The sequence below is a fragment of the Camellia sinensis genome, chromosome 1 (genome assembly GCF_055761805.1).
Source record: "Camellia sinensis isolate YWXY chromosome 1, ASM5576180v1, whole genome shotgun sequence".
Lineage (NCBI taxonomy): Eukaryota > Viridiplantae > Streptophyta > Magnoliopsida > Ericales > Theaceae > Camellia > Camellia sinensis.
The window spans coordinates 25,551,174-25,565,927 of record NC_138961.1 but is presented as its reverse complement, the minus strand read 5'-3'; the positions used below and the strand labels follow the sequence as shown (position 1 = coordinate 25,565,927).

At 31.8% G+C, this 14,754-nt stretch overlaps 1 protein-coding gene across 1 annotated transcript; it reads left to right on the top strand.

Moving 5' to 3' along the window:
- Positions 1–10,267: 10,267 nt before the first annotated feature.
- On the top strand, positions 10,268–12,031 carry LOC114323272 (FKBP-type peptidyl-prolyl cis-trans isomerase). The gene has a single exon (XM_028270837.2). It carries the CDS (start codon positions 11,346–11,348, stop codon positions 11,913–11,915), a length of 570 nt encoding a protein of 189 aa, XP_028126638.1. The 5' UTR covers positions 10,268–11,345; the 3' UTR covers positions 11,916–12,031.
- The last annotated feature ends 2,723 nt before the right edge of the window (positions 12,032–14,754 follow it).

The window sequence follows — 14,754 nt, the reverse complement described above, 5'->3', positions numbered from 1 at the left end:
GAGGCGCGTATTTAGGATTTATGTGTTTGAATTAGTAAATTATCCCCTACCAATTTTTTTGGTCGGCTGATGTCTGTATGGGAATTTTGATATCAAAACGACGTCGTTTTGGTATCAGCGACCAATATAATTTCGTCGCTGAAAGATCATTCAGCACCCGCCCAGATTTTATTCTCCCGCCCAGATTTTTGGCGACAAAAATTGTAATTTGGTCGCCAAAAATTACTTATTTGCAACAAAAAAAATTTGGTCGGTAATAGAAAAAAATTTTAGCTACGAAATTTTAATTTGGTCGGCAAATATTATTTTTTTGCGACCAAAATTTTTTTGGTCGGCAAAAGTGGTCGGCAAATGTGTAAATTCTTGTAGTGTTCATATCAAAGGAGCTGTGTACGGCTCCTACATTCCATGCATACTTGCCCCTCTAGCATGTGTTATGTTTTACATTTCTGTTGCCACATGCCTATATGAACCACATTAGCTTAGATTAATTGTTGGAAAGAATTTTTTATAAGCTTACTCTACTAATTTTCAGTAATTGTTAGCTAGATGGTCCATTTTCAACAAATGATGTTCTTCTAACTTGTTCACCCTTTCACTTGATAAATGTAATTAAATTAATGAAGTAATATCCTTTATTTTAATTATGCCTTGTTAGTTATTCCATAAGTGTAGTTCTTTTTTTTTCCCCCTATAATTGTATTTATTGCTTTAAATTAAGGGGAATGCTAATTAATTTTGTAGAATATCATTAATAGCCATCATATGCTAGTTTTTCATTTGAAGTAAATTTGTGTAAAAAAATTAATCACTTGTCCTAAAAAAATGACTTGGATTCCAACATAAATATACTCAATTTTCAACTAACTTTTAACCATAAATCAAAAGAAATCTAGACTTTTAACCAACTATTTATAATCCCACGGTTCTTGATTGTTCAAAAAATAAAACAGGGCCAATATTCACCTTCTTCTAGTTTTTATATTGTACATTCTATAAATTAGATATGAACTTTTCAACCAAAATGTGGCTGGGAGGGGGGCCGCGATGGTGAGTGACGGTGGTGAGAGCCGTGATGGTCGGTGGTGGAAGTTCGATGGTGATTGTTGGCAGGGATGGTGAGTCGGTGAGAAGAGGGAGAGCAAACGACTGAAGGTTTGGGTGTATGTTGACACTGATATAGGGAAATAAAAGTGTAAATTCCTTTTAGTAGTGTAAATTTTATATAGATGGTTATTGGCGTCTAAAATTTTTTAGTTGCTGAAAGTATTTTATAAATCCCTTCAAAATATTTGAAATGTCTCCCTTTAAAAATTTTAGTTCTTTGGCGACTAAAATTCTTTTTTGTCGTTAAAACTAAACTTTTGGAGACCAGTTTTTGGTCGCTAAAGGTAAAAAATAATTTTTTATTTTTCATTCGGCGACTAAATGGTTTTAGTAGCCAAAACTCAATATACGGCGACTAAAGTTCTTTTTTGTCGTTGAAAATAAACTTTTGACGACTAAAATTTTAGTCGCCAAAGGTAAAAAAATAATTTTTTATTTTTCATTCGGCGACTAAATGGTTTTAGCAGTCAAAACTCAATATACGGCGACTAAAATTCTTTTTTGTCGCCAATTCTGGTGTTTTAGTGACTAAATGTTTTTTTAGTCGCCAATATCCAATATATCCCGACTAAAAAAAATTGATAGCTAAATATTATATTTTTGCCGACTAAAAAAATTTTTGGTCGTCAATTTCATAACTTTTGACAACTAAATTTTTTTTAATTTCTAATTTTGGTCGCCGAAAGTACATTTTGTTGTAGTGATTTTACCATTGATTTCTATCAAATAAATTAATAGATTTTTCCATCCAAAATTTATTTGTTCCCGCCTTCAAACTACCGACTTGTTCAACCCTTGATATGATATAGGGCGGAGACCGGACACTACAAACCCACCGACTCCATCAATATAATGCTAGTATAAAAAAAGAATAATGCTTGGGACCCCCTTTTGGGGGTCACCCCCTCACCCCCCTTTGCCACGTGGTAGGGGATGATTGGTGGAGCAGGAAAAAAAAGAAAAAGAAAAAGAAAAGGTAACCAATGAGAGAGAGAGGGGTCAAAGGGGGTGGGGGAAAAGGGGGATGAATCATTACTCATAAAAAAATCATTGTTTACGGTTGATGTGGTTTGGAGTTCCATTTGCATGTAACCAAGGTGACGAATGATCCGTGTATCTCTTCTTTCTTTTGCCTTGCTTTCCATGCAAGCATGCACGTTTATATTTAATTAAAGCAAAATCAGCCTCACACCGCTGAATGCGTGAACCTCTTTACACAATATTATTAAAAACACAGAAATATAGAACATAGATTTTTTATTTGTTTTTGCCATACTGATATTTGGAAATTAGTAAGTTAAATTACAACGAAAGTACTGCAATTGCTCCATGAACTTGAACTCTGAATCTTTGATCTTCTCACTATCTTAAGAGACAGTTACATGAGTTACTAAACCAATTGTTATTTCCATAACGTAAAACATAAAAGTAAACAAAAATTCACAAATATAAAAATAATTTTATAAAATTATTGGTGGAGCCCACTTTTTAAATTTTTATCTATTTATTAACTTTTTGTATTCGATTCTGTATCTGTATTCATAGAATGATTGTAAGAATATGCGCTTACACCAATTCAAACAAGAAAGATGAAGGTTCCTACTTTCAACTTGCCAATTCTCCCAACCATAAAGTGTAGAAAATGTGGACCCTCTCTTTATTATTATAAGGGAAGGAGACTTAAGCAGTTGGGTAAGCATTTTACACCTACCTCAGCCAAAAAAATTAAAAAAGAACAAAGAAGTTAAGTGTAACTTGGTGAGCTACCAATACTGAGAGGGTCTGAAACCTTGTGAGGGATAGTTACACCTATATCCACACCTCCTAACCACGAAATAGAACATGTCCTCACTCCTCATGGAGTTTGAATATGAATAAATAAATGTCCCAAAATTAATCAAATCATGTAGTTGGCCGAGTGAATAAAGCAATTAGACTTTAGGTTGAGTTTGAATTTTGTCGGGTGTAATTTTTTATTTCTTTGTTATTGAATGTAAAAAAAGAAAAAAAAAATTGTTGAATATAATATTGCTTCATAAAATATAGTATGCACTATGTTTTATTTTGGTTCACAATATTTTAATTATATTAATTTGGTGTAAACTAATTCAATTTGTATTAAATACAAAATGCAACATAGAGCATATTTTGAGGAGATACAAATTACAATTGAAATTAAAAAAAAAAAAATTACAATTGAAATATCGAGAATCATGACCTAAAACATATACTTTAGAGATTGTGTATTTAATATGATCAAACCTCCTTCATATCTCAAAACTTAAATCACATCCACTTGTCAGTTTATTGAGACACAAAAAAAAAAAAAAAAAAACTCTAGACCACAATCAGAAAAGGTTTGAAACTAAAAAAATTATCTAGAAATTTACCCATAATCTTAATGTGTCAAATAAATTCAATTCTATATAGTCAAACAGTAATGATAGAGACCCCACAAAACACAACCCCTACAACCCCTAAAATGATTTGAACTATTTATGTCACTGTCAGACATAATTTCTAAAAAAATTCAAACACATCAATGGTCGATACATCAGTGGGGGTCGTGAGGGTCCTCCTTTGTAGGGGTTCCAACATTTTTTATAGTGAAAATCACACTTGAAATGTATCTCAACCATTCGATACTTTTTTAGATATTTTTTTGGCATCTACTATTTCTAACCACAATTAGGCCATGTCAATTTAGAGGTTTGAAGAGAGAGAATTGGATTAATCCATAGGTCTCACACATGTTTTGCTTTGAAAAATCGTCACTATAAGATGGGGATTAGCATTTTCATGAGAGAGAGGTGAGACTGCTTATCCGATTTCGTGGGATTGTAAGTAAAAATACTATTTTGGCCTCTATTTTACAAAAATAATAAAATCACCTTTTATATAATTAGGATTGTTAGACCATCTCCAATGGTTACTCAAACTTATCATTAAATTTGAATTTGGTGAAAAATAACTCATTTTTCTGCTTCAACGGTTTTATCAAATAGGTATTAAATCCAGGATTTCACTTTTTTCATTAAACTAAGGACCAATATGTCTTTCTTCAAATCACTGTTCATAGCCATTTGATTTTCACCATCGGATGTCTTTCCGGATGACCACCTAAAGACAAAAATTTATAAAAAAAATTACACTAACCAGTCAACCTCCTAGATAACCATCTCAAGGCAAAAATTTGTGAAAAATTTACACTAGCCGGTCGACTGGTGTTCTGATAAAGTTTCAACAACCTTCGTTGGAGCACTTGATATCAAATAAAATTTTTACTCAAATTTGGTGAAAATTTTGATGCACCGTTGAAGATGCTCTTACGTAATTTCATAAATACTGCTATACTATGTACAAACAAATACAATTTATCTTATATTTCCAATCTAATACTACTATACTAATAATTTCTCATTCATTCTCACCATAATCACAATTTCACCAAACTTAACCAGGCAAACAAACATGGTCTTAAAATCTAAATCATTAAGGCGATGGGTCTGTCAAACTAACCCTGTTGAAATGAATGCAAACTTGACCCAACTCAACCATTCCAGGCAAAAAAGAAGAAATTGGGTTGAGTTTCACATTTATAATGTTTCTACAATTAGTAAGTGCTTTTAGACTTGGTTGTTTTAACTTTAGAGGGTCCCTAATGAACACTCTTCCTTTCATGTGTGTTCATACCTTACATTGTACCTATCCTACTATTTAATGGTCACACATGTATGGATTAATGCTATATCTTTGTATATATCTATACTATACTAATATATAAAATCAGCACGATCAAATTAATGTAATTGTCAAGTCTTAAATGTAACTATTGCTTTATCTATTATTAAATTAAATCAAATTAGACATCTAGAGTTTGAGTGTTTTTTTTTCATTCTAAAAAATCAAACTATTTATCAAAATAACTCATTTTTCATGGTAAAATAGCATTTTGAAGATGCGATTTTATATTGATATAATCTACTAGTGTGTAGATGTAGGTCATGTCAATATAAAATCACATCTTCAATATGCGTTATGAAATCGTATTTTAAACCCATGATTTTAAAAGGTGAGTTAGTTTGATAAATAGTTGGAAAATTTAATTATTTACCTAAATAGTTTAATTTTTTGGAATATTAATCAAAAACTCTCTAGAGTTTTGATAGAATAAATATCAAAATCTATTATCATTTGGTTGCCTCTCTGTACTAATGCATTTCAAGTTAGTAATGCTACATTCATTAAATTTGGACTCGTCTGAATTTGTGTATACCGGTCGTCCTACTGGTCATCCATGAGGTCGTCTAGCCAGTTATTCGGGTGGATGCCGGTTGACTCACCGATTAACAAGGATGACAGTTACGGTTGATAAGGGTAACAATCGTAGTTGACAAAGGTGACGTCGGTTGTCCAACTTACGTAATTCGGGCGAGTCCAAATCTGTTGAATCAATCATTTTTGTTAACCCTAATGGAAAGAAAATTAAAAAAAAGAAGGAGAAGAAGAGTGGAAATCAAGACCCAAAAAAAAAAGGACAACCAAAAGCAAAAGAACTTGGGCCAGATTGACCAATATTAAATTTTCTCAAAAAATGACAGAATTTTTATATAATTCAAAATTTTTTATAACTAATATATTATAATAAAAGTTTTTTTTTTTTTCTTCAAAAGTTTTAAGTTATAATCGCCCTTAACTCCTTTTTTATTTTATTTTTTTTGGATTAGGCCCTTAACTCCCTTGACAACAACATGCTCTCATTTTTAATGAAAAAATTGTTAGATATTTTGTAAGATTATACACACTTTGTAGATATTTTTTGCCTTATACACTGTACTTATGTCGGGATCGAAACGAATGTATTTTGGACGTTGAAGAAGAGATTTAACTCCAATTAGTGGCTATGGAAACTCAAAACCAAGCATTGAGTGAGAAAAACTGATTACTTACCCATTGAACCAACCATTCGGTGATATAATGATACAATATCACAAAATGTTCCGAAACTACTGAATTAATTATATTTTTCTTCACGCTTAAGTTTTAAACGAATCAATGAAATCAACTATATTTATTCTCTTCACCAGCATGAAGCATGGCATTTATAAAATAGACAGTGACATTGTTGTGTGTCTTATCACTTAAGGTTCATGAAGAGCTAGAGCCAGTGACATTGTTGTGGCATTTATAAAATAGACAGTGACATTGTTGCCCAATCGGGTCATTAATTGGCTCACTAGCATCAATTGTCATTATCACCCAATTTTGGTGAAACCTTGATTATGATTGATTAGAGAAAATTTATTCAAATTCAATTTAAAATGTAGAGTGAGTCCGAATTTGTAAGTCCAAGCCCAAATATGTTTTAAAGAATTCGGACTGAGTTTGGTTGTTTAATACAACTAAACAAATTTATCTTCATTTGCCCTAAATTTATATATTATATATATATATATATATATTTCAAAAAATAAATAAATATAGATCTCAATGAGAAAATTAATTTAAACTATGTGTAACATGTAGTGGAACATATTACATTACGATATATTTTAATCCAATGGTGGATAAATGTTAGGGTTATAAAGTTCTTGCTCATGTCATGTCTAAATTTAATTTGAGTTGGTAAATTTTAATCCAAATCTTAATTAAATCTAAAATTATACTGGACAAGTCTTCAAAATTTTATGAACTGAACTTGACTTGTTCAATTTGAGTCAAGCCTGCCCACATTGCAACCCTAACTTGGATTGAGTTTCTCTCTCCAGGCTGGTATTCCATTGGCATTTTTAGCAACAAAGAACTACATCTAATGTGTGAGTGAGAGGATTTTATTTTTGTAATTTTCTAGATCTCTTTGGTGTAATTATTTTATTTTTCAAGAACATTATGTATTCAATTAATACTAATGGGTTAAATGAATACATAACCCTAATAATAAGAAGATGGTGGATAAAGTATAACATATCATTGGCCGGATACATAGAGATGCGATATTCTTAACTTACTAGATAATTTATCTAGGACTTAGACAAAGCTAGATCATTGAGGTTGGATTAAAAAAAAAAATTGTCCCAACTTCATATTTTATGATAGTAATACTACACAATTTTTATCTCAAATTTTATTTAAACATATAATGTATGATTTAAATTTATTTTAAATATAGATCCCACTAAACACCCATTACATCTTATCACCTAAGATTTTTTGAGATCGTTTCTTGGTAAATATTTTAGGTCCATATATAGCGTTAGTGGTTTTGTGGGTTAACCAACTAGGATTGATCTAGTTGCCCAAATTATTGCACGCCATTGAAAAGTCTATACATCGAGTTTTGTCCAAAAAAAAAAGTATTAACTAGTCTCCAAATATCATGTTTTTGGTCAATAAAAAAGCACATCACATATTGAGTAAAGGGATAAATTACAAACACAATCCCTCAAATTTACTTAAATTATAAATTATTTCTTGCGGTTCTAAAATTACATTATGTCTCCTAAAATTTCTAATTTCATAGTAAATGGGTCCTTTTATTAACAAATCATCAAGTTAATTAATGGTATTTAATAATGTTAAAATTTTATTTCAATTAATAATTCAGATAATTTTATTATTATATAGGTGAATAGTTAGAAATTTCATTGTCAATTAATGTTGTTAAATAAAAAATTCCGACAGTGAGGTATTTGTAATTTTCTAAATGACACACAGAGACAATTCGTATTTGAAGCAGATCTCAAGAGATGTACTTATAATTTACCCTAAGTAAAGTCATTTTTTGTTTTTTAGTTATTGAAAAACTAATTTTTTACTTTTTTTTTTCTTCTTCATCACTATTTCTTTTTCACAAAGAATATTCAATTGTTTTACTTTCTAAAGGCATTTAGGCTAAAAGACCCTAAAATTTAAATATTAATTTAAAAAATGCTACTAAAGATATATAAATAAATAAAAATTTAATTTAACTGCGTTTTCAAAAAAAAAATATATAATATATATTTTTATAGTCTTTAGTCTAAGAATCTTTGAAAAGTGAAAATTCGATTGTTTGACAAAAGAGCAAGTGAAAGAGAAAGAAAAAAAAAAAAAAGAAATTAGAAGTTAGTTTAAAAGCAGTTGTCAAATTGAATAGGAATAACAATATATATAAATTGATGTGCACAGATGAATTTGAGCCACATACTCTTATCAAAAAAAATTTTAAAATAAAAAAAAATGAAGAAGAAGATGATCTAGGCTACATATTTCACATCTATCTCTCAAAAAGTTTGTCTACCTAACTCTACTGTCCAACCTTAGCATGGATTTCTTATTTAATTTTTATTTTTTATGCATATGTTCTACAAGAAAGATAATAGAAGTCAAGTTTTAAATTTCTTTTAAGCTTCAATTAAAAGAGATGAAAAATTACAAAATGGACAATGACTTAGAGATTCAACTAAACGACTTTTGCATTAACATTTAATATAACAAGCAAGTTATATTGTCAATTTGATATAATTATTTTTATATTTGTAATTAATATTCTACAAATTAGCACCCAAAAAAAAAAATGATACTGCCAATTTGCCAATCACTTAAAAGTCAATATCTCAAACAACAATGATTTAAACCACTAAAAAATACACCACTAATAGCACTAATACATTGAGAATGATAAATAAAAAAAATAAAAACAAGGCATAGAAGTAGGCGGGGCCCACTGCCACATCATTAGTACTTCCTCTAGTGATCATTTTTTAGTGCTCCCAAGCATTTTTCTATCTCAAAAAGATGTTTTTTTCTCCATAGCCTATAACAAATTTCACTTCAACCCTTCACAAGCCTAATCCAACATAACTTTTGGGCATATTCCAATTTCCAAGCTAGTTTTTGCAATTTTTTATTTTTATGTGTGTTTGGTCCTTGATGTTACAAGAATGAGTAATGTTGCTAAAAAGTGTACAAAAATGTAGTATATAAAATAATGTGATTGAATTGAGACTTATCATTTAAAACAAAATACCCCGCTAATATAGCCTTTAATTACAAAATTTTGAATAAAAAAATTAAAAAATAATTGAGTAATGATATGTAAATAATATATATATATATTTACAAAATTGTACAAAGTGATGCGGCTTAACTGATTTTCACTTGAAAACTAAACATTCATCAAAATGACTCTTAATTGCAAAATTGCCATCATCATCACACAATTTTAGAGTTTTTTCATTTTTTGTACAAATCACTCTCCTTTGCTCTCTTGAATCTCATAATAAGCAAAGTGAAACTGAGCCGATTGCCTTGGGCCTCTTTATTGACTCAGCCTTAACAGCACAAGTTGGGCTGAAAAAAGCATATCCCTAACTCAAGTCCAACAGTCAAAATGAAATAATAGAATATATAAGCCCAAAAAAAAAATCCAAACTTTTCTCCTCCATCCATTCAATGGAATACGTGTTAGCCTGCGATTGGTTTCTTCAATAGCGTAATGAAATAAAATGTACTGAGTTTTTTTTTTTTAGAAATATTTTTTATATTTGATGAATATGAATTTTTTTAAAAAAAAATTCACAAACATTACATACTCCTACATTTTAATTATATCTAATTTAAGTGCATTTAAAAAGTAAAAATGAATAAATTTGATATATTAAAAAAATTTATTAAAAATAAAAAAATAAAAATAAATTAATTTTCTGGAAACCAGTATAAATCAAACCAAAGAAGGTGATTTCAAAATGAAATACAAACAATAAAATTTTTTATTTTGTTAAGTTTTTAAAATTTGTTTTGTTAAAAAAGAAGTTAGCAAAAAAGAAATGAAAACATTATTTACTAATTATTTTTAGGGGTATTTTTTTTAAGGTCCCTGATATTATGATTTTATAGTATAAAGGACATCAAATATTTTCATGATGTCTAAGGTCCCTTAACATCAATACAGAGAAATTTCAGTCCCAGAGAAATTCTCTCCAGAAAAAATTGAACTTCTCTCCAGAGAAATTCTCTGGATTCAAACCAGAGAAAATTGTGGAGAGAAAATTTGTGCATCTATTCAGGAAAATTCTCTCATCTATAAAATACATCAAACGTTTGACAGCAATGGCAAAATTTAACAAGTTCAATGACATCTCCATTGAAGTACCCAACTGCTATAACATAATTATGACAGTTCAAAACAACAATTCTATTAAACCCAATGCATCAAGATTCAAAATAATTATTGTCATGTATAGTTTGAATACAAAAAAGTCTTATACTTTGATTAATACTTTTGAAGCATTGAATTATCAGTTAAAATCGGTCAAAATAAATCCAGAGAAAATTCAAATTTCTCTGGGTTGAATCCAGAGAAATTTGAGAAATTATTGGGGCCTCCGTTGCATACCATTGATTAAGAATCTTAAATATCTTAGGCATCTCTTGCTAAGTGGCTGCCCAGAGCCGGTTCCCTCTTGTGCGTACCTGGAGGAGTTGGTAGACTTGAATCCCCTTAAAAAACTAAAGGTGCTTGATCTTTCTGGTTGCATTGCTTTGACAGAACTACCCGATGACATGTGTTGACCAGATGTCTTGCCTATGGAGACTTGATCTTTCTGAAACTAAGATCAAATATTTGCCATCACTTTCAAATCTTAGCAACTTCCGCCACCTCTTACTGAAAAAATGGCCGGCTTGTCAATAAGATTCAGATCATGCAAATGTCGTCTCTGTCGCAGGGGAGGTTGCTAGAGTGCGCCATTAGAGAAGGAGAGGCAGGCCAGGTCGCGGATCCGGGCGGCGCGGAGGTCTGTGACGGTGGCGGAGCGGAGGGCGGAGTTAAAGGAGAAGGTGTTGAGGAAGAGATCGTAGAGAAGGGTGGAGAAGCAGAGCTTGTTGCCTTGGATCTGGAAGACAATGGGTAAGAGGAGAAGAGAGAGAGAGCAGAGTAGAGACAAAGAGTCAAATTTCTCTAATATATGTTTAGGGACTTTAGACATCAATCTCTTCCATTACGAAAAATGGGAGAGGGACCCTGGACTAATTTTTTCTTATTTTTATATATTTTTTTTAGAGTGAAAATAATTTTAAATAATTAAAAATATTTTTTTAATAGTATTTATTTTTATTTTTTAAAAAAAAATTTCAGAAAACAAATTTTGAAAAAGTGATGGTCTGCGTTTTGAGAGAGAGAGAGAGTGCACTTATCCAATCCAAAGTGTGTAGAGAGAGAGAGAGAGAGAGAGAGAGAGAAGCTAAGAGAGGAAGAAATGGCGACGGTACCACCATCGACTCTGCAACTCTCCAACCCACCATTTTCATCATCCTCACATAAACCCCACGCGCCGCCCCACCCTCCTCGCCTTTCCTCCTTCACCACACGTGCCACCCCTGACGACTCCGACACCACCACCAACTCCTCCGATCCCGATGACTTCGACAGCCGCCTCTCCCAGATCCGCATCCGGTACCGCTCCGGTACCGGGAAAAAGGCCGAGGTCCGAAAGAGCAAGAAGTCCAAAAAGCCATCCTCCGCCGGAATATACCTCCCTCCGGTGCCCCTGAAGGAGGCCACCTCCGGCGGCCTCAAGGTGGACTTCGGGTTCAGCCCCTATTCGGAGCGGGTGAACGGTCGGATCGCGATTCTCGGACTATCCGCATTGATACTAGTGGAGCTGGCTACGGGCAAAAGCGTAATTCAGTATCATTCGCCGGCTATTGTGTTCTTGCAGGTGTATTTTGTGGCGGCGGTCTCGGCTGTATATGTCAAGTATGAGAAAGAGAAGGTTAGTGTTTGGCCACAAACACCACCACCACCACCACCAGCGGCTCAGAATTGATGTAATCTTTCCATGAAATTGGATGTGGAATTTAAGATTTTTGTTTCAAAAAACAAAATGTATTTAATTGTTTTAGTTTTTATTTATTACAAAAATACAATGTGGGGTTTTACAAATTTTGATTTTTAAATAAGTGTCCTTTTTTATTTTTTATGAAATATGGATTGAATTTGAGTTGGGTTTGAAGTGACGTATTAAAAAAATGATGTAATTTAAATAAGATGGTGTAATTTAGATAGGATAGTGACTTTTTGACTTTTTTCAAACATGTCAAATTAGCCATAAATTATTCAAGTTCGACTCATCTTTGTCTCATTAAAAACTTATTAGAGAGTGATTCATTATGTAAATAAATTACTACTCGACTTGATAAACATACATACACTATAAAACTCAAACTACTCGTGTTCAATTCGTTAAGTAAATAAATTAAGTTTGAACCTATTTTAAAGCTCAATATTTCAAAATAAATTTGAACAATTCACTGCTCAACTCACCTGAGATCGTTTTAATACTAGTCAAGTGCTCCCCATTGTTCTTCCGTGTATAACCTTACATGTGTATATTTATATACATTATTATATTACTAACTTGTTTGCAGTTTGTTTGATCTTGATCATATTGAGGGAGAGCTTAATAAGTTTAGCAGTCAAAATTGTAGGAAACGAGTTAGGAAAACATTTTAAATTTAGATGTATACTATGCTTATTATGCAAAAAAATATAGGTTACTCAAATTTTGAGAGCCAAATTATTACTCAAAAACTACTTTCCTATTTTATATAAACTATATGATTTAAAATATATCATCCATTAAACTCTATTCCAATTTTATTTTATTCAATCAAAAATTATTATTCATTCTCAATGAACTGTACTAAAAAAAAAATTAAAATAATGGGGCTAAATCTATCAAAAAATTATACAAACCAGTCATAAAATTTATTCAGACTGATGGAACAATATTTCATGATTTACAAATGACTTGTTTAGGGTTCGTTTGGGATGTGGGTTAGTTTTTTGATTTTTTTAGCCTAGAATTAAAAAGTCTTGTTTAAGATAAACTTTTTGACTTTTGTGAGAGAAAAAATAAAATGATCATGGTTTAAATGTGACATTTTATCTTATTGGGCTAAAAAACTTATTTTATCTTTTTAGGACTATTTTAACCAAAAAACTCCATTTTAACTTATGCCAAACGGAAGCTTAAGCTAATATGAATGCTCTTAGGGTGATGCCTCGCAAAATAAATAAATTTTGTGATGGTTTTTATATCAAACTTCTAGTCACTTTGACTCAGAATCGGCCCTAGGAATGGCAATGGGGCGGGGCAAGGCTGGGTTAGGGGCGAGAATTACACTCCCCGTCCCTGATATCCGAAGGTGCTAAATTTCCCGTCCTCATTCCCAATCCCCGGCGGGGAATCGTCACCTTTGCCCCCTCCTCCCAACGGGGATCGGATTTCCCCAACTCCAAAAATTCCCCGAATAGATCCAGCACATCCCTAACAAGATATAATAAAGCCATAGAGGTCAACGCTGGTCAGAGAAGGGACAGAATGAAGCATTTCTAAAAGAAATCAAAAATAAAAATTTAAAACAAAAACAAATTAATAAATGATCATCCTAGTAATGTTAACAAACAAACAAATAAAAAATCAAATATTTCTCAAACTAATAGTTGTAATTAAAATGATTTATTTTTGAACAAAATCAATCAAACAAACAGTGTTCCAGAAACTAAAGCAACAAAATCACAGAATTACAGTTCACAGAACAAAATAATCAACAATTCAATTCAATCCAATCCAACAAACTTCATAAACACACACACACACACACACATATTTATGTGTACACATATGTCAAACAGAGAGAGATCTGAAAACAAACATACTTAGAAGATCAGAGATTATACAATTAGAAATAGAACAAAACTCAGAAGAGAATCGAGCGATAGAGCACATACATATAGATATATACAAAGCACATACCGAGCAAATATCCTTTATTTAAAATTCGATTCATACACACAAATAAATAAATAAATAATCAAGAGCTAGGGTTTTACCAAATAGAGATGACAGATTTAGAAAATAACAGAAATCAGTGAGCTAAAAATGGTGAGAAAGAAAGGCAAATCGAAGAGTTGATAGAGGAGAAAGGCAAATCATACTAGAGAGAGAGTCGATTAGGGAGTGAAAATCACAATGAACTTTGGTTCCTCTTCGTACTCGTACAGTGGTTTGAGAAAGAGAGAGCTGGTGAGGGAGAAGGAAGACGCCAGTGAGGAAGAAGGAAGACACTAGTGAAAGAGAAGGGACGTCGGCGGTAAAGGACAAGCAAGCAAGTGATGAGGGAGCAGCAGCCAGAGCAGAGAGAGGCAATGTGTTTGTGTAAGTGGGAACCTAACTCTAAATTGAGTCAAAAAAAATAAAGACAAACATATATAGAGAGGGTATAATAATTATAATTTTACTTCGCGGGAAAATAGGGCCAAGGCCAAGCAACGTATCACTGTCCTTGACCCGAAAATTATCAGAAATTCATTTTCAAATACCATCCCCGATCCATTGAGAGTATTTTTTTAAAAAAAAGCCGCTTTAATCGGGGTCGGAGGGCCAGGTCCCCATTGGATCGGGTTTAAATTGTCATCTCTAACCGGTCTTGGGCTAAGGCCATTGGAGCCTGTGCCTTATGCCCTAAAAAATTGACCCAAAATAAGGTCCCAAATTTTGAAAAATATTGTATTATAATACAAATACGCCCAAATTATTTTTGTTGCTTTAGGGGCAATTTTAAGGACCTAAAAATATTTTATTTGACCCATATTTGTTTGTA